Here is a 16,169-nt window from a genome sequence, read left to right as displayed (position 1 = left end):
CTCCCCTCACATCGGCCCCCGGACCCCCAAAGTCCCACGGCCCTGGCCGCTCCCCGCTAAATCCCGTCGAACCCCGCGGGCCCGCGCTCGGGACGGTGGCCTAGAGTGGTCTCGGACTATTACCGCCGCCGCGACTCCGGCTCCCGCTCCCGGGATCCCTGCCTTCCTCCTTCCCTTCGCTTTGGGCCGCCGCCACCGTCGCTTCTACTTCCGGCCCCGCCGCGGAAGCAAAGGGGGATCAGTTCCGCCGCGCGCCGGATGTGGCGTCATACACACCCTCCTCTTCCCGCGCCGCGCCCCTAACCCCACCTCTCGAGCCTAAGAATGGAAATGAGCGGAGGAACCGGATGTCGGCGGCTTGCGGGCAGGGGTGACCGCGGGCGGAGCGGGCCGCTGCTGGTCGGGCGGATGGACACTCAGTGCGCTGCCCGGAGCTCTCAGTGAGGGAAGCAAGCTGAGCTGCGGCCCCGCTTGTAACTTCGTTGCACTTTTTGATTTCTCTGTTTGCGTCGGCCTCCCGCGTTACAATCCCTGAGGGTCACCCTTGCAGCCCCAGTGCTTGGAACAAGGCCGGGCACAGTAGGCATACCTAAATACGTGTTCAATGGATGGAGGAATCCTGTCCAAATCTCCTTCCACAGCCCCGGGGAAATCTGCCAGAGAGGACCTCTGAAGTGAGGGGCAGAAAGGAAGCCACCTTGCTCACACCTAGCCTTCGCCCCAGAACAATCCCCTGACATCTCTCAGTTGCTTCCTATTGTCTGCAAGTTGCATTCCTTTCTTTAAGGAATCCCTTCTAGTTTCTCTTCCACCTATCACTTACACGCTCTGGAATTCACTGTTATTATAAAAGGTCAAAAGCCCCAAATTGACATTTGAGATGACTGGTCTGAGAGCATACTTTGTGGTGTCTGAGGCTTTGCACAGGCTGCTCCCTTCTGAAAAGTCCTTTTTGCTATCTTCCGTTGACCTTAAGTTTTTATTTGCTTTACCTGACTTGGTTTCACAGGTAATTGAGTGAGGCTAGCACAGAAGTGAGGCCAAAGTTTAGAGGAGCACTAAGAGTGGGTTTGGTGTTGTATGTAGGCAACATGCAAATGTGCATTGAAGGAAAGGACCAAGTCCTTAAGCTCCTATTAGGTCCTAGTAAGTCAGTTCTATGAGCATCCCTATAGGGATTCAGTTAAGTCCAGAGAGACCACAAAAGTCAAGGTTATTTTTTTTCTCTAGAGGGACGCTCAGACGGGAAAGGGCCCATATCAGGAAATTCAGGAAATGGCAAGAGTCACGAGCTCCCTGGTTATGACCAGGACCTAATTTGTCAGCTCTGAAGACCTGATGCAGTTACTGCTACCCCCAGCCTGGGTAACCAGGGAAGGGTTCAGGGCATGGCACAGGGGGTTAAGGGCAGGGCCTTTGTTCTGGCTTCCTGGAATACAGCAGCTATGTTGGCTCAGGGCTTAACCTGGAACCCGAGCCCCAGTTGTTTGTGTTGCTGAGGTCGATGTTGGAAAGGGATTCCAGGTTTGTCAAGGGCTTTCCCAGCCCAAAGAAGATTAATTAAGAAGCTAGCTCTAATCCCATCTCCTTAAGATGGGAAAACAGAGCAGCTCAACAGTGTAGATGAAGGACATACGTATTAACAATCTTGTCTTCATCAAGAAAGTGCCACCTCAAGCAGTACGGCCTTAAGCGTGAGCACCTACTCATACAGATCACTTGTGTCACCAGGCTCATAGCACCCAGGAAATGTTGGCTTTTTGTCAGCAACTGTTTTTGTCAGAGGGGGCTTCTGCACCTGTAAATTCTGGGTCTAAAAGTGAGGCTGAGCTAACGGTTATACACGTAGTCCCCAACTGTGAGCCTTAACGGGTGCTGCGGGCAAAAGGGGGAGGAGCCCTCGATGGTGGGAAGAAAATTTCACAAGCCCACTTCTTGAAGCCCTGGGCAAGCGTAAAACGGAGCAGGAAGGTCCTCTCCCAACCCATTTGATTTTTTCCTGCCTCGCAAGGAAAAACAGAAAACAGGGACTGTTCCAGGCTCTGCCACCTCCCCTGGCCCTCCCCTGGCCTGAACACCAGACACGAACAGCAGACTCCCCCTTAAATAGTTGTTTATTGGCAGTGGGCTGGAAAGAGCAATGGAGTTAGCATATACAGACAACACCACACGCCAATGTCACTTGGGAGGCGAAAAGTGATGGGAAAGAGCAGCCTGGAGCCCCGGTGAGGCCCCCCTCTTCAAGAGTGAATGTGGGAGGGAGCGAGGGCTGGAGTGTTGAGGGGGCAGCCTTAGAACACCTCCGCTTAGTAGGCATGGTTAGAGATGAAGAGGGACTCGCTGGCTGCAGCCCCGGCCTGACCACTCGGGGTGTACTTTCCTTGGCAGGCGAGGCTGTTGGCCTAAGAGGGGAGAGGAGCCAGAGTGAGGTCTCATCAGAATTCCACCCACCCCGGCACCCTGCCCACCTCCCCCCAGTCCCATCCTTACCAGGGCTCGCTTGACATACTCCTCCTGGGCAGCCTTCAGGTTCTCCTTCTTCCCACCCCAGGCCTTCAGGGCAGAAGCCTGCAGGGCTCGGCCATAGGAGAAGGTCAGGGCCCACGGCTTCAGCAGGGGACACTTGTTGATGGCGTTGAGGTTGATGGATGCCTCCTCCTCACTCTGGCCTCCAGACAGGAAGGTGATCCCTGTAGAACAAGGGGGTGAAGTGGGGTAAATGGTTGTAGGCGAAGAGCTGGGCACTGGTAGAAGCCGCTAGAAACCAACCTAAAAATCTGACCAAATGGGCTGAAGGATTGTGGGTACAGTTCATCTACCTCCCAGAGGTCAAGATGAGGATGTGGGTCTCACCAGTGACAGCGGGGGGCACTGTGCGTCGCAGTGCTGTGACAGTTGCCATGGCAATCTCCTCATGAGAGTACTTGTGGGTGCAGGCGTGGCCTGGGGTCACCATGTTGGGCTTCAGCAAAGTGCCTTCCAGGTAGATGTGGTGGTCACTCAGAGCCTTGTAGACGGCAGCCAGCACCTAGAGCAGAGCAGGGCCAAAATGGATTGGGGTGGAGCTGGGGGCAAGGTGGGGACAGGGGTCAGCCCCAAGGCCCTTGCCCCAGGCAGGCACCTTACCTTCTCGGTTACATACTGACAGCGCTTCAAGTCATGGTCCCCATCAGGGAGGATCTCAGGCTCCACGATGGGCACAATGCCATTCTGTGGGGTGGGGGACGGGGCAGCCGTGAGGCCTCCTAACCTGGAGCCCACCTACAGCTGTCCACAGCCATCAGCCAAGATCTTCTCTCCATAACGACAGAGATTCATGGCTTCACAGCCGTCAGCGAACTGCAGGAGACACGCATCTCCTCCGAGCCACCCACACAATCCCTATTCTGCCCCTCTGCTCAAAGAGCCCACAAGTATCCTCCACGGGCCCCAGCCTGACGCTTGGTGCGGCTCCAGAACTGTTGCCTTGGGCAAGGGGATGATATGTATCCTGACAGATGGGTGGCAGGCTAGCAGACACTCTGGAACCAAAAGAGGTGGGAGGTGGCCTGTTAGGGACCCGCAGGCCCACCTGCTGGCAGATGCTGGCGTAGCGGGCCAGAACGTTGGCATTTTCCATGATGGCAAGGGCTGAGGGGGTGTGTTCCCCAATCTTCAGCACACAGCGCCACTTGGCAAAGTCAGCTCCGTCCTTCTTGTACTGGGCACAGCGCTCAGACAGCCCATCCAGCCCTGGGGGGGGAACAGAGGACTCAGAGCACGGCAGAGGAGGGGGCAGCTGGCACCCAGACGGGTAGCGGCCTGGAATGGGTTTGTCTGGAGTGTGGGGAGCAGAGCAGTTCTCACCTTGGGTGGTGGTCTCGCCATTTGTTCCTGCCAGGGGCACCACACCCTTGTCCACCTGTTGCGGGAAGGTGGGAAACAATGTAAGACGGGGGAAGCGACCTCGAGTACTCCACTCTGCCCTCAACTTTCCTTACTCTCTCAACTGGTATCTCGCTTTGCAAATGTCTTCACGCAGTTACACTACCTGATCGCGGGAGGGAAACTACATGGGAATGTGATCGGACAGAGCCTGGGTTCCCTACCTCTCCTGCTCCATACCAGCAGGTCTAGCACTTATTAACTCAGTGAGCTGCACGCTTCACTGCCTTGAGCTTCTGGGTTTTTGTCTGTATGACGAAGGGAATACCGTGCTCTGAGAATTACAAGGATTAAAAGTGCCAAGCAGGGGCGCCCGGCTGGCTCAGTCGCTTGAGCCTGTGACTCTTGATCTCAAGGTCGGTTTTGAGTGCAAGCCCCACGTTGGATATATCTTAAAAATAAGATGATTAAAAAAAAAAAGCCACGCAGGTCCCAAAAACTTCTAGCTTTTGTCAAATATGCTTTGGAGGTGATCTGGGTGATTCCACCCAAGTCTCCAGACTCCCAACCCAATGCCCACCCCCAGCGTACAACTCTGGCCTTCTTTCCATGAGATCTATCTCACCTCTCGCATCCTGAGACCTTGCCTCTCACCTTGATGCCCACAACACCGCCCTTGGATTTGATAACTTGGGGGAAGGGACGCCCATCATCTGTCTTCTGGTAGAGTGTCTCGTGGAAGAGGATGACGCCCCCAATGCAGGGGTTCACGCGGTCGTCGGCGGTGAGCAGCAGCTGGCGGTAGAAACGCCTGTTCTCCTCGGTGTTCTCGGTGCCAATGGACTGTAGCCGCTTGGCGATGCTCCCTGGAAGGGGGCAGCATATGGAAATAAGGGGATCAGCCGGTCATCCTCGGCCCTAGGCTCTCCTCCTCCTGTGTCCTGCCCATACCAGTGGACTCATCTGCAGCCAGGATGCCCTTGCCCGGGGCCACGATGCGGTGAGCGATGTCAGAAAGCTCCTTCTTCTGCTCCGGGGTCAGCGCTGGGTACTGGTAGGGCATGGTGCCGGTCAGTTCCTGGGCAAAGGAGGCAGATAGGGGAGGACTGGTTAGCTGGGTCTCATTGTGGTTTCCCGACCAGCAGGGCCCCTTGCCTGGAGGTCGGGACAAAAGTTCCCTACCTCTCCTGCTCCATACCAGCAGGTCTCAAGCCACTTCCAGTCCCCAGCCCTCCCCTACGCCCAACTTCCCTATACTAGGCCTGCTTCCTGTACCTTTCCTAACTCTGCCTGTTGCTGGGTGTTTCCCAGCTGTGGGTGGGGTTGCATATTGACATCTGGGGCAATGCAATAGGCCAGAGCCATGGACAGACGGGTCATGTAGAAGCCGGACCCTTCTGGCTTGCGTTCTGCCATGGGGTCACCTTGCCTAGAAGCAGAACCAAACCCGAGTATTTTAGAATTTAGAGGGGATACGTAGGCAAAGGGCCCAACCCAAGGACCCAGAGAAAGGAAAAGTTCTGTGCTTCAAGTCCCACAGCACAAGGGCCAGAGCTGAGATCAGAACCCAGATCTTCTGACTGCCAGGGCCTTCCAATCCACCCAAGACCCCAGGGTTGGCCCAGGCGCCAAAGCCTCAAGGACACCCCAAGGTCAAGCTTCTCCCCCCAGGGTTGGGGGAAGGCGTTAGGAAAAGAAAAAAGGTGTTAGAAGAAAGGGCAGGCGGGTAATCAGAAGTCCAGGAAAGGGCAGCAGAGGAAGCCCAGCGGGGGGGGTGGGGTGGCGGAAAGGGGTAAGGTTTGCCAATCTCACTGCTCACACAGGGTGAGAGAACTGTAGCGAGGCAAGCGCCCCACCCCTTCCCACGAAAATGCTCCTGTCTGCTCGCACGGCTGCAGCTGTTCCAGGCTCACAATCAAGGTCACCCAATAAGGAAAGACACGTTAAGCGTTAACTGGGCATCAGGTGCCTCCAAGGGGTTTCCCCTCCTCGCCAGGGGCGCCCACATCCCAGGACAGGGCCCAACCACACTTTCGGGAACCCTGAGGCAGTGTATGAGCTGGCCCCCACCCCTCGCTGCCTCTTAGGACCCCCGCCGAGGCAAAGGGGCCATAATGCTTTGCATCTGGGGTCCCAGCAAGAAAAGCAGAGAGAGAGAATGGCCCTTCATCTCGTCCCGCTTCCTCCCCCGCCATGACTCAGCGCGCGGAGCCGCTGCGTTGCGCAGCAAACCGAGGGGGCTCGAGAAGGTTGCGGAGTCCGGGCTGGGAGCAGAGGTGTGGGTGGTAGTGGGGCGGGGGAGATGCTGGGACCGGGGTTGGGGGGGAGGGGGGCTCCGACTGCCGATGGCCCCCGGAATCCTTCTCCACGGTGTCTGACCTTCTCACATGGCGAGGGGTGCTCACCTGGCACGCGAGGGGGCAGATTTGCGGGGTGCGGCGGTGGAGGACGGCGGGCCGGCGAGCAGACTGAGGGAGCGAACGCGGCAGTCGTCACCAGGACCCTGGTTCTGCGGCGCGTTCCAGGAAGAACGCAGCCTATTCAGCTCTCGAGGGGGCAGCGCAGGGGCCGGGCAGCAGGGAGGTGGCGCCGGGCTTTATAAAGGTACCGCGCCAACCTCCGCCGGGTTTTTTTCCCTTGAAGGGGGCCGGAGGCGCCCCGGCGTCCAATTGCAGGCGAGGAACGGTGGAGAGCCCGCCCCCGAAAGGCGAAGCCCGGAGGCGGCGCTTGGGCGGGGACAACGCGGCGAGAACACGATCCCTCCCCCGGCCCCCTAGGACGTGACTCGGGCCACATCCCGCGGGTCGCCGGGGCCCTCCCCTCCCTCTCTCTTTTCCCCCCAGTTGGCGCGTTCTGGGGCGCCGTGACTCAGCCGATTTGGGGCACCGGAGGAGATGGGGAGGGGGGAAACGGGCGCAAGAGCCTGAAAAGAGGGAGGCTCAGCCTCCCCGCCCAGGCCCAGCGCGGCGGCCCGGGGCAGCCCCAGCTTCCGGCCTGCGCTGACGGCCGCGTGTGTCATGCCGTGGCGGGCCCGGAGGTCGGGCGTCTACCGGCCTGCGAACCTGCCGGCTCGGGGGCGCGGGGCCACCCCTCCCCGGGCCACCAGCCCACGCGGAAGAGCGGCTGCCCCGGGAGGAGCACGAGAGGGCGGCGGGGCAGCGGTTCCGGACGGCCCGCCCGTGCGGGTGTCGGCGCCCGGGCCGCGCCCGTCCCGTTCGGGGCCCGGAGGGCCAGCCTCGCCGCGCGTGCGCAAGCGCTCTCCGCCCCTCCGCCCGCCGCCGGCGCGGACCGGCCTGCAGCGGCCACCGTCCACCCCAGCGAGTCTGGGGATGCGGCGCCGGAGTCCTCGCGAAAACGTCTCCCTGGGCCGTGACTTGCCCCTCTAAGTCCAATTTTCCCCTAGGTGCCCAGCCCCTAAATACATTCCGAGCCCCTCATCCTACCGGCCAGGCCTCCTCTCCTCATCCGGACCCCTTAGGCCCCACTCCACCCCTGCTGCGTCCCGCTGGCGCTCACCTGCGAGGGGGCAGAAAGAGCGGGCAGAGCCTGGTCAGCAGCGAGTGAGCCAGGCCGCTCCCGGGCTGGGTTATAAGGCAGCTCCTGCCCTCCCCCCAGCCCATGTCCCCAACCTTCTCCGGTGACCCCTGCCCTTTCCTTGCCACGGATCCCCTGGCAGGGACCTATATTTAGGGAAACCTGAAGCCCCTGACATTAATGCCAGCATGGGGCCTTAAGTGAGGGAAGGGGGAGGAAGCCCTGGGCCTGCCCTAGTTGGGGGGCGGGGCGGGCCCTGCCCACTCACCGGTACTTCAGAGGAAATTTCCTTGGAAATCCAGCCCGAGGCCCTCAAAGGTTGTTAAGAGAAATCAGTCTTTGCACAGGAATCTGTGGGGAGGGAGAAGAGGAAAGGAGACTGGGATCTGTGGCTCTCCTTGCCTCCTCTCTTCTCCCTCCCTGCCGGGCCCTGATGGTGGTTCTTGTGATTCTGAGAGACCATTCCTTTGGCGGGAGAGCAGATGCAGGCACGACACTCACCTGAAGATAACCAAGATTCCGTAGACAAGGTGTGGCTGGGGTACCCCTATATCCTGATACTCAAGGCTCAGGTTTGACCCATGAGGAGCTCTGTGGCCAGCAGTGTCTCCCACTCTCACCTTCGATTATAATAGTTTATGTGGAGAGGCGGGCAGGGTCACCTGCCAGAGCGCTAGCCCCTCTCCCTCCTGGCCCTCCTAAAGGGCTGCAGTCCAAATGGCCAAGGGCTCTCTGAGTCCTGCTCTGCAGGGAGCCAGGCTCTCCAGGGCTGGTTCAGAGGCTGAAGAGCTAGGCAGGCCATTTGTGGTTCCAGTGGCCTGGAGAAAGGTGCCTGGAGGCAGGTCAGGAAATGAGGCATGTGGGCCCTGGCGGCTGGCCACTCCCCAAGGGGCAAGGACTCTGGGTCCTCATCGGAGCTTGATCTCAAAGCAGAGACAGTTGAGGCTCTGGCAGTCAGGAAGTTGGCACGCGCAGGCACAGTCACAAAGTGGGCAGCAGCGGGGGCAGCGAGGGGCCCAATCCTGAGGGAGAGGAGAGAGGGGTGAGGGAGGCGGGCAGGAGGAAGGGTGACCAGTCCCCTAAGCTCTTTCCCTCTCAGGGGAGAAGGGAACAGAGAGGCCTGGGAGGCCCCATTTGCCCAGTGGAACTGAGGGCACCATCTACCATTCCTGGGAACAAATCATTTCCCTGTGCTGTTGAGAAATCAGCAAGGAGGCAGTGTTCCAAACAACTGAGTTCAGGAGCTGGAAGAAATTATTCAGGGCGTTCTTCCCTTCTTCCCATTTTATAGGCAAGGAGGCTGAGAGATCAAGTAGCCCTGTTCCATTAAGTCCCCACGTTCAGCTCGAAGTTGGTTCTATCTCGTGGCCTCATTCATTTCTAAGTGAGGAGACAAGGGAGAACACACCACAGTTTCTGTCCATGATGAAAAGAACTTAGTTCTGTGGATTTCTTCCTTGGCACGAGACCAAACTATAGGACCTCCTTCATCATTTCTGAGCATCTGCTCCCTGAAAGGCAGACTGTATTCATGAATTATTCTGAAAAACCTCAGTTGTCTTTGAAAATGGTAATTGGCAGATTTTTTTTTTTAATGTTTTTAAGTCACCTCTCTTTTATCAGAACCTTGCGCAGGGGGTGTCTGTATTTACGAAAGAGGAAATAGAGCCTCAGAGAGGGAGAGCCCCCTTGACCCCACTGCCTCCCAGGGCTAGGAATATCAGCTTCTTTCTGGGTCTGTGGGGACAGGGACATGTCACCATTGAGCTAGCATGAGGACTCGGCCTCGGCCTCGGCAGGTACGCGTGATACAAACGAATGTTGAACGAGTGGATGAATCGAACCATTTCCCCCCGCTTTGGGCAAAGAAAGAAAGAAGAGGACTTTTCAGCTCCGGGGGCGGGGGGGGAAGGGTTTGTCTCTTGGGGAATAGGACAGGATGTCCTTCGTGACAAGAAGGGAGAACCGGTCTATTTCAGCCTACCTCTCTCCTGCCCGGTGACAGGAGTGATCTGCGACGCATGGACTGGAGTCAGGCCGAGTGGCTGGAGTGGGACACACCCAGGATGTGCCAGGAGATTCGCTCCTTGAGGCCTGGGGCAGAGCTGACAGTCACAGTTGCACAGCTCAATCAGCTACCCGGCCAAGCCAGGAATAGGGGAATGACCTTTGAAACAGCTGAGGTTTGGGGGTGCGGTGTCAGATGACCGGTGAGATCAGATAACACTAGGGGCTCCAGTGAGGGAAGGGGATCTGCTGGCTGCAGGGACAGGGGTCTGAACTGGGCTGGTGCTGCTGTCAGCAGAATTGTCTCTAGATGCTAGAAGCGTCATGGCCGAAGGGAGAGTGAAGCGGTTTCCTTGTGTCTGACGAAGGGGTGGTTTGGGGCGTCCCTGGGGAGTCCTGGTTTGGGATGAAGTGGGCTCTGTGGGTTTTTGGAGGACCACAGTGTCATTCTGTGCGCAGCACTGGTGGCTGGGAGAGGCTCCGCCGCCCTCACCTCAGAGGATAGGGTATTAAAAGCATTTCTGGGCTCTGTCCACTGGAAGGGTTTAGAGCTAGTCATTAATAACTGTCTAATGGATTTCTCGACTCTCACAAGCAGCCATGTGGCTTCTGGAAGGAATCTGCTACTTGAGTACGTACACAAGAATGCCACGAGCCTGTTAACCCTTGTGTCTCTCTCTAGGCTCTGCAGCTTCTGCTCCGATTCCTTTCCCTGTGACTTTGGGACAGCCAGCCGTCTCTGGCGGTTAGAGCGCAGGCCCAGGTTTGGCTCACTCGTGCTTGGAGCCTCAGTTTGGTCATCTCGGAAACAAACAGAATGCCTGCTTCAAAGGCTCCCGGTGGGGAATCAGTGGAAGGAACTGGGCACGATGCCTAGTACATAGTGAGCACTCAAGAAAAGGCAGCGAGTCTTGCCACAGCTCTGCACGCCCCCCGCCCCGGCCAGACCTACTGGGCGTGGGGCCCGAATGCCTGGCTTTGTGTCTGTCTCATCCACAGTTCTGATCACACACACGGCTGAGGACCAACCATCGCGCTATGTGCCACTTCACTTCTCTTGCTCTAGCATGACTGCCTACTTCCTCCCCCCGTCCTTCGCTGCACTGGAAGCCCCATGTGAATTGGGACCCAGTCCAGCTTGTTTCACGGAGCCCCTAGGGCCTGGCACAGTGCCTCAACGATGACTACATAGATCTTTCGTAGGTGAAGGAATGGGGTGAACGAGTGAATGAGAGCCTTGCCACGTGCTTGGTGAAAGCAGCAGAGCAGGCAGGTGTCTCCCACAAAGAGGAAGAGAAACCTGGGTTTGTGTCCCGGCCTGGGCCTCAGGTAAGTCACTGCAACCTCTGGAAGCCTGTTTCTAACAGCTGTAAAGTAGGCAAGAGCTTTGCGTATTTGTGGTTGTTACTGTTACTACAAGGAAACTGAAGAACAGACACTTTACTGTACTTTGTGCAAAGACAGCTCAAGGACAGAACGATCCTGCCCTGCCCTGTGCCATTCTAGAATCCTTCCTTCCTGGCTCTGGCAGAAGCCGGGTAGATCAGGCCTTGAGGTCTCCAGGTCTGAAATTCCCTGCACCTCACTCCATTGTCACCCTGATGGAGGAGGAGAGGCCTGGACTGACAGAAGGGGCAAGGGGCAGCATACCCCGGACAGGGGGTCAGAAATCGCTTCATAACTGAGCATTTCCTCTAAAACAGGGAGTTTTTAGGACCCAGGGTCATCTTCTTTTTCCCCTTTGCCCCCTTAGCCTCAGTCCTGGGCTCCCTTTCCCAGCTACCCCTAGGAAAGCAGAAGCAGATTTTTTTGTAAGAGGAGAGCCCCTTGCCCCATAATTTCCTTCAACACTCAAAACCTCCCCCAGGAAATTTGACCAACGACAGTCAGCCCAAGTTATGAATTTGCTTGGACTTTTATCCTCCCTCTTTCCTCCTGGGGAAGGTCACCACTTCAAGGGCAAGAGCTTCGCTGTCTAAATCAGAGCCCAAAATAGGAAGGTGGTCGATTACATTTACCATCTTTCAACCCACAAAAGCAAAGATGGCCTGTCCTCCGGGAGCCAGGCATCTCCCCGAGGATTCTGTTTCGACACACAATGGAGCAATTCGCTGTGTAAGACTCTACCACGTAACATTGTAGAAGTGACCACCTCCCTCAGCCAGCGCCTCCCCCTGCAAAAGGAGGCTAGAAATACTTACCTGTCTACATCCACAGGCACAGAGGAGGTCAAGGCGTGATGCCAAATCAAAAAGAGTAGGTAGAAGGAGTATTTGTGGCATGACCCCATCCTGGCCAAATAATGGTAGGTAACACAGCAGTGATAGACTCTTAGTACATGAGGGGCACACACAAAACATAACGACTTTGGTTACAGAGCTGGCTTACGCGCCGACTGGTGCTTTCTACATATTTCTACACGCGCACTTTGTAATCAATGCTTTCCGTACTCAGAACCATGTATATCCAGGTTTTTAAAAATACCCAGCTCTCAGGGTTGTTGAGTAAATGATAATGTCAATAAAGCGGCACTCAAATCCTCAATAAAGGATCTGGGCGTCGTACTCAGCAGCAGCAGCTCTGTGCCACGTTGTTTTTTCTTTTAGAAAGCAAGCCAGTATGCCCTCCAGGTGACCCACCTGTCCCCAGCTGCCACCCTGCTTTCTTTTCTGCAAGTGGCTTTCAGCACCAGAAGGTATGTGATGTACTGTTCACGGCGTCTTTGGCTGTCTCCCACTGACCCAGTCCCCAGAACGGGGCCGGGCCCAGAGCAGGGGCTCAGCCTCCCATGTTGTTGTACACCACCAACGAAAGAATGCCCAGAGAGGGCCCAGGTCAGGGCTCAGGGGGTCAGGGCTGGGACGAGAACTCACAGCTTCGGTGGGCTGGGGGCAGCAGGCATCCAGGCAGTGGGCTGGGCTAGGCAGAGGGAAGTCGCAGGCTTCGGCACAGGTCCAGCAACAGTCCTGGGGCCTGGAGGCGCCTTGCTTCTTGCAGGGCGAGCTGCAGTCTGTGCAGCAGCCCTGGGCCTATGCGATGGAACGGGGCAGGATCTGGGCCAGGTGGTGGGGGGAAGTGGGGGGGACACGACACACAGGGATAGGTCCGGGGACTAAATGGCAAAGGACCTGCAGGTCAGGGCCTGCAGATGAGGGCACTACCTGACCACCTCCTCTTCCCCGGGGCCCACCCTTCGGCCTCCACCAGGCCCCTCACCAGCAGGCAGTGCCTAGCCAGCAGCACCGCGCCGAGCAGCAACAAATAGGTCCCCACAGCAATGAACACGATGGCAGGGATGGGGAGCAGCAGGGAAGGACTGCTGACGGGAGCCGGGGCTGGATTCCACGGACTAGAGGAGGCCTGGACAAGCACAGGAGGAAGGGGTGACAAGGAGGTGGGAGGGGCTGCGGGAACACAAAAATACCAGGAAGGGGGCGCCTGGGTGGCACAGCAGGGGCGCCTGGGTGGCACAGCAGTTAAGCGTCTGCCTTCGGCTCAGGGCGTGATCCCGGCGTTGTGGGATCGAGCCCCACATCAGGCTCCTCCGCTATGGGCCTGCTTCTTCCTCTCCCACTCCCCCTGCTTGTGTTCCCTGTCCCGCTGGCTGTCTCTATCTCTGTCAAATAAATAAATAAAATCTTTAAAAAAAAAAAAAATACCAGGAAGGACACCCGGAGGAGGTGGCCTGGATGAGGGAAGGAACAGCCACCAGATGGCGGGGAGAGAGTCATTAGGACTACACTATGCTGTTCCCCAAATGTGACTTTTCCCTCTCATCCCCATTTCAGGACCATCAGTACCCGTTGGTCATTCGAGAATTTTCCAAGACTTGTTGATCTTCCTCTCAGAATGCCTCTCCATACATATCTATTGTCTCTGAGTCCTCTGGACTACTTCACGATCCCTCAGGCCACGTTACTGGCCTGTCCCGCTGGCTGTCTCTATCTCTGTCAAATAAATAAATAAAATCTTTAAAAAAAAAAAAAATACCAGGAAGGACACCCGGAGGAGGTGGCCTGGATGAGGGAAGGAACAGCCACCAGATGGCGGGGAGAGAGTCATTAGGACTACACTATGCTGTTCCCCAAATGTGACTTTTCCCTCTCATCCCCATTTCAGGACCATCAGTACCCGTTGGTCATTCGAGAATTTTCCAAGACTTGTTGATCTTCCTCTCAGAATGCCTCTCCATACATATCTATTGTCTCTGAGTCCTCTGGACTACTTCACGATCCCTCAGGCCACGTTACTGGCCCCTAAATGTTTCCAGTCTGCAATTTTGCCCCTTTCCACACCAACTGTGTTGTGTATCCCACCCTTCCTTACAATCCATCAATGACTCCCACCGACTCAGTCCAAACCTCTTATCTCAGGGACAAAGTCCCAGTCTAGCCCTGCCTACTCCTCCCTCTTTCCTCCTCTATACTCCGGCCAGACTGAAGTCCTAGCAGCTTCCCAAACGCCTGTCTGTGCTCTCCCCCACCCGCGAGGCTCTGCCCAAGCTGTTCCCTTGGCCTGGGATGCCTTTCCTCCTGGGTGACTTGGCAAGCTTCTCATCTTGCCAGGAAGAGCGGGAATGTGCTCTCCGTGTGAAGTATACTCCGGGCACTCTCTTACAGCTCTGGTCCTGAGCTCGAAGGGTCTATGTTGGGTAAACACCCCCCTCTCCAGTCTGGGCTCAGGCTCCAAGGAGAGTTTAAGGCCCCGAGGGGGCCGCTCCAGAAAAGGGTAAGGGGCCTAGGACTCACGTCCATGGGTCAGGACGGCGCCAGTCAGTCCAGGAGCTGCAAAGGAGAGAAAGTCCTGGGTCTCAGAGTCTGAGAGGGGCCATTGGACTGGGGTGCCCACTCGCCCCCCCACCCAATTCCCGCTTGGAGAAACTGAGGCCGAACGATGGCTCCTGGTCCATCGGGGGTCCGGGGATTCGGGGCGGCGTCCCCCTCGCAGGCCCCAGCCTGACCCTGGCCACACCCCTGGCTGTCCACACACCCCGGCTCCCTCCAGTGACCTGACCCCATCACCTGCACCCTCGGGGCCGCGGGCAGTTCGCGGATTCCGCGCCACTCTCGTCCAATCGGCCGCGGCGGCTGCACCGCCCAGAAGCTCCCGCGGCCTCAGGCCGTTGCCATGGAGATCCGAGCGCCGCTCCTACGGCGGCCGCCGAGACCCAAATTCCTTCTCCCCGCCGCTCTTCCCCGGCTCGATCCTCGGAGGCCACCAGCCCCTCTTGGTCGCCGCCCGCCGGGTTTTCCCGCCATTCCTGAACGGAAAAGGCGATTTCCCGCTGCCACCTGCCCGGGTCGGGTCCTCATCCCGTGCTGGGTCCTGCGGCGCTGCAAAGGGGACACCGACCCCCCGGACTACACCACCAATGTGCTGTGTGGCTTTGGCCAAGTCCCTGAACCTCGCGGAATCCATTTCCTCCTCTGTAAAACAGGGAAACTCCTGCCTTACGGGGATGTTGTAAAAATCAAAGCTACTTGTCAGTTGTATAGCATTCTGCTTTTTTTTTTTTTTTCAACTTTACCCACTCATTTTTTATTGACAGTGCTCGAGTTTAAGACTTGGGTGGGTCTCCTCACCCTTCAGGTCACTGTCAAAGTGATTTCCTCCCACCCATCTCACAACTTCTCCTTTTTCTATTTTAAAAACCTCCAAAGGGCAAAGTCCAAATACTTCGCTGTCAACCTCATCCAGTCTGGGCCCCTCCTATCTTCCCTTTGTTCATCAACAGCAAATCTCATCTAGGCTCTGGGCTTCCCGCAGAGAAAAAGGCGGACAAATTTCCTGCCCTCCTGGGGCACACGTTGCACTAGGGGACCAGGATCAGATAATTTGTAAAGAAAAAAGTAAGACTGTTCCATCATTCTTCCAGTCTTCCACCATAGGATCTGTTCATGGTTCCTGAGCCAATGCAAAGGGTTCCACAGCTCCACACATTTGTAGATACTGTTCCCTCTGCCTAGAACACCCTTCCTGTTTCCCCCTGAAGAACTCTTTCATCTTTCAAGCCTCTGCTCAATTTTGCCTCAGGGAGGTCTCCCTGCCAACCTCAGGCAGAGGGGGCTGCTTTGGGCACCTTATTCGCATGCTTATTCCAGCAGTGATGACAAGGTGTTTGAATTCTTCCCTTTGGTGCCTGGCTCCCCGGTTAGACGGCAAGTGCCTGGGTCTGATTCATTCCCATAGCCCAAGCCCTGGCAGTTGGTGTGGTCTAGGGGGCTTCTAGTGAGTACTTACTGATCCTATGAACGAATCAAATCCAGCCATCCACCAATGAAAGGCTGTTATCGAGATGCCCTTGTCCCATGGCTCACAAGCCACTCAGACCTCCCACATGCATTCCTGCCGTTTGGCGTTCTACGCATACATGACTGGACTCCATACACTCACGTAAGCACAATGGGGCCTCAGACTTTATCTATGATTAGTGCATCCGGGCATGTTCCCCTGAAAGCAGTGATGTAAGAAAGAAAGTTAGGGTTCAAAGCCAACGGCCAAGAAAGAATTCTTGAGACATCTTTGGTGCAAAAAGGTGATTTTATTAAAGCACCGGGACAGGACTCGCAGGCAGAAAGAACTGCCATGGGGTCATGCAGAGTGTCCCATTATATACTTTCAAGTTGGGAGGGGGTTAGGGATAGAAGAAGTTTCTAAGGAATTTTGGAAGCAAGGTTTCCAGGACCCTGGGGGGGGGGCGGCTAGCTATTGTTGGGGAAAGGTCATTTATTACTGTCTAATAAAACTTCAGTCTTGAGACCCTT

The 16,169-nt window shown here is 56.6% G+C and overlaps 3 protein-coding genes across 6 annotated transcripts in view; all 3 read right to left on the bottom strand.

Moving 5' to 3' along the window:
• The window catches only part of PPP4C (protein phosphatase 4 catalytic subunit), a 7,559-nt gene extending 7,290 nt beyond the window's left edge, over positions 1-269 (bottom strand). Inside the window, exon 1 of the mRNA XM_002927358.4 lies at positions 124-269. The gene's annotated coding sequence lies outside the window, so the exon portion shown is untranslated. The remainder of the gene's footprint in view (positions 1-123) is intronic.
• A 1,827-nt stretch (positions 270-2,096) lies between these two features.
• Positions 2,097-7,519, bottom strand: ALDOA (aldolase, fructose-bisphosphate A). 3 transcript variants are annotated; one of them, XM_034670157.1, is made up of 10 exons: positions 7,381-7,499; positions 5,140-5,293; positions 4,816-4,942; positions 4,519-4,730; positions 3,847-3,901; positions 3,572-3,732; positions 3,127-3,210; positions 2,854-3,028; positions 2,491-2,690; positions 2,097-2,402 (listed from the first exon to the last, which is right to left on the bottom strand). In XM_034670157.1, exons 1-10 carry the CDS (start codon positions 7,482-7,484, stop codon positions 2,307-2,309), a joined length of 1,368 nt encoding a protein of 455 aa, XP_034526048.1. In that variant the 5' UTR covers positions 7,485-7,499; the 3' UTR covers positions 2,097-2,306. The 3 variants fall into 3 exon arrangements, with proteins under 3 accessions (XP_034526048.1, XP_019663602.1, XP_011233193.1); XM_019808043.2 differs by lacking the exon at positions 5,140-5,293 and having other exon boundaries at positions 7,381-7,519; XM_011234891.3 differs by lacking the exons at positions 5,140-5,293; positions 7,381-7,499 and adding an exon at positions 6,270-6,441.
• Positions 6,634-14,616, bottom strand: LOC109490902 (keratin-associated protein 10-10). Of its 2 annotated transcripts, XM_034670161.1 has the most exons (7): positions 14,427-14,597; positions 14,154-14,189; positions 12,622-12,765; positions 12,279-12,434; positions 7,900-8,420; positions 7,667-7,749; positions 6,634-7,380 (listed from the first exon to the last, which is right to left on the bottom strand). In XM_034670161.1, exons 2-5 carry the CDS (start codon positions 14,157-14,159, stop codon positions 8,307-8,309), a joined length of 420 nt encoding a protein of 139 aa, XP_034526052.1. In that variant the 5' UTR covers positions 14,160-14,189; positions 14,427-14,597; the 3' UTR covers positions 6,634-7,380; positions 7,667-7,749; positions 7,900-8,306. The 2 variants fall into 2 exon arrangements, with proteins under 2 accessions (XP_034526052.1, XP_034526051.1); XM_034670160.1 differs by lacking the exons at positions 6,634-7,380; positions 7,667-7,749; positions 7,900-8,420 and having other exon boundaries at positions 11,742-12,434; positions 14,427-14,616.
• Positions 14,617-16,169: the final 1,553 nt, after the last annotated feature.

Source organism: Ailuropoda melanoleuca, chromosome 10, assembly GCF_002007445.2.
Source record: "Ailuropoda melanoleuca isolate Jingjing chromosome 10, ASM200744v2, whole genome shotgun sequence".
Lineage (NCBI taxonomy): Eukaryota > Metazoa > Chordata > Mammalia > Carnivora > Ursidae > Ailuropoda > Ailuropoda melanoleuca.
The sequence above is the reverse complement of the archived record's forward strand: the minus strand, read 5'-3'. Positions and strand labels throughout refer to the sequence as shown.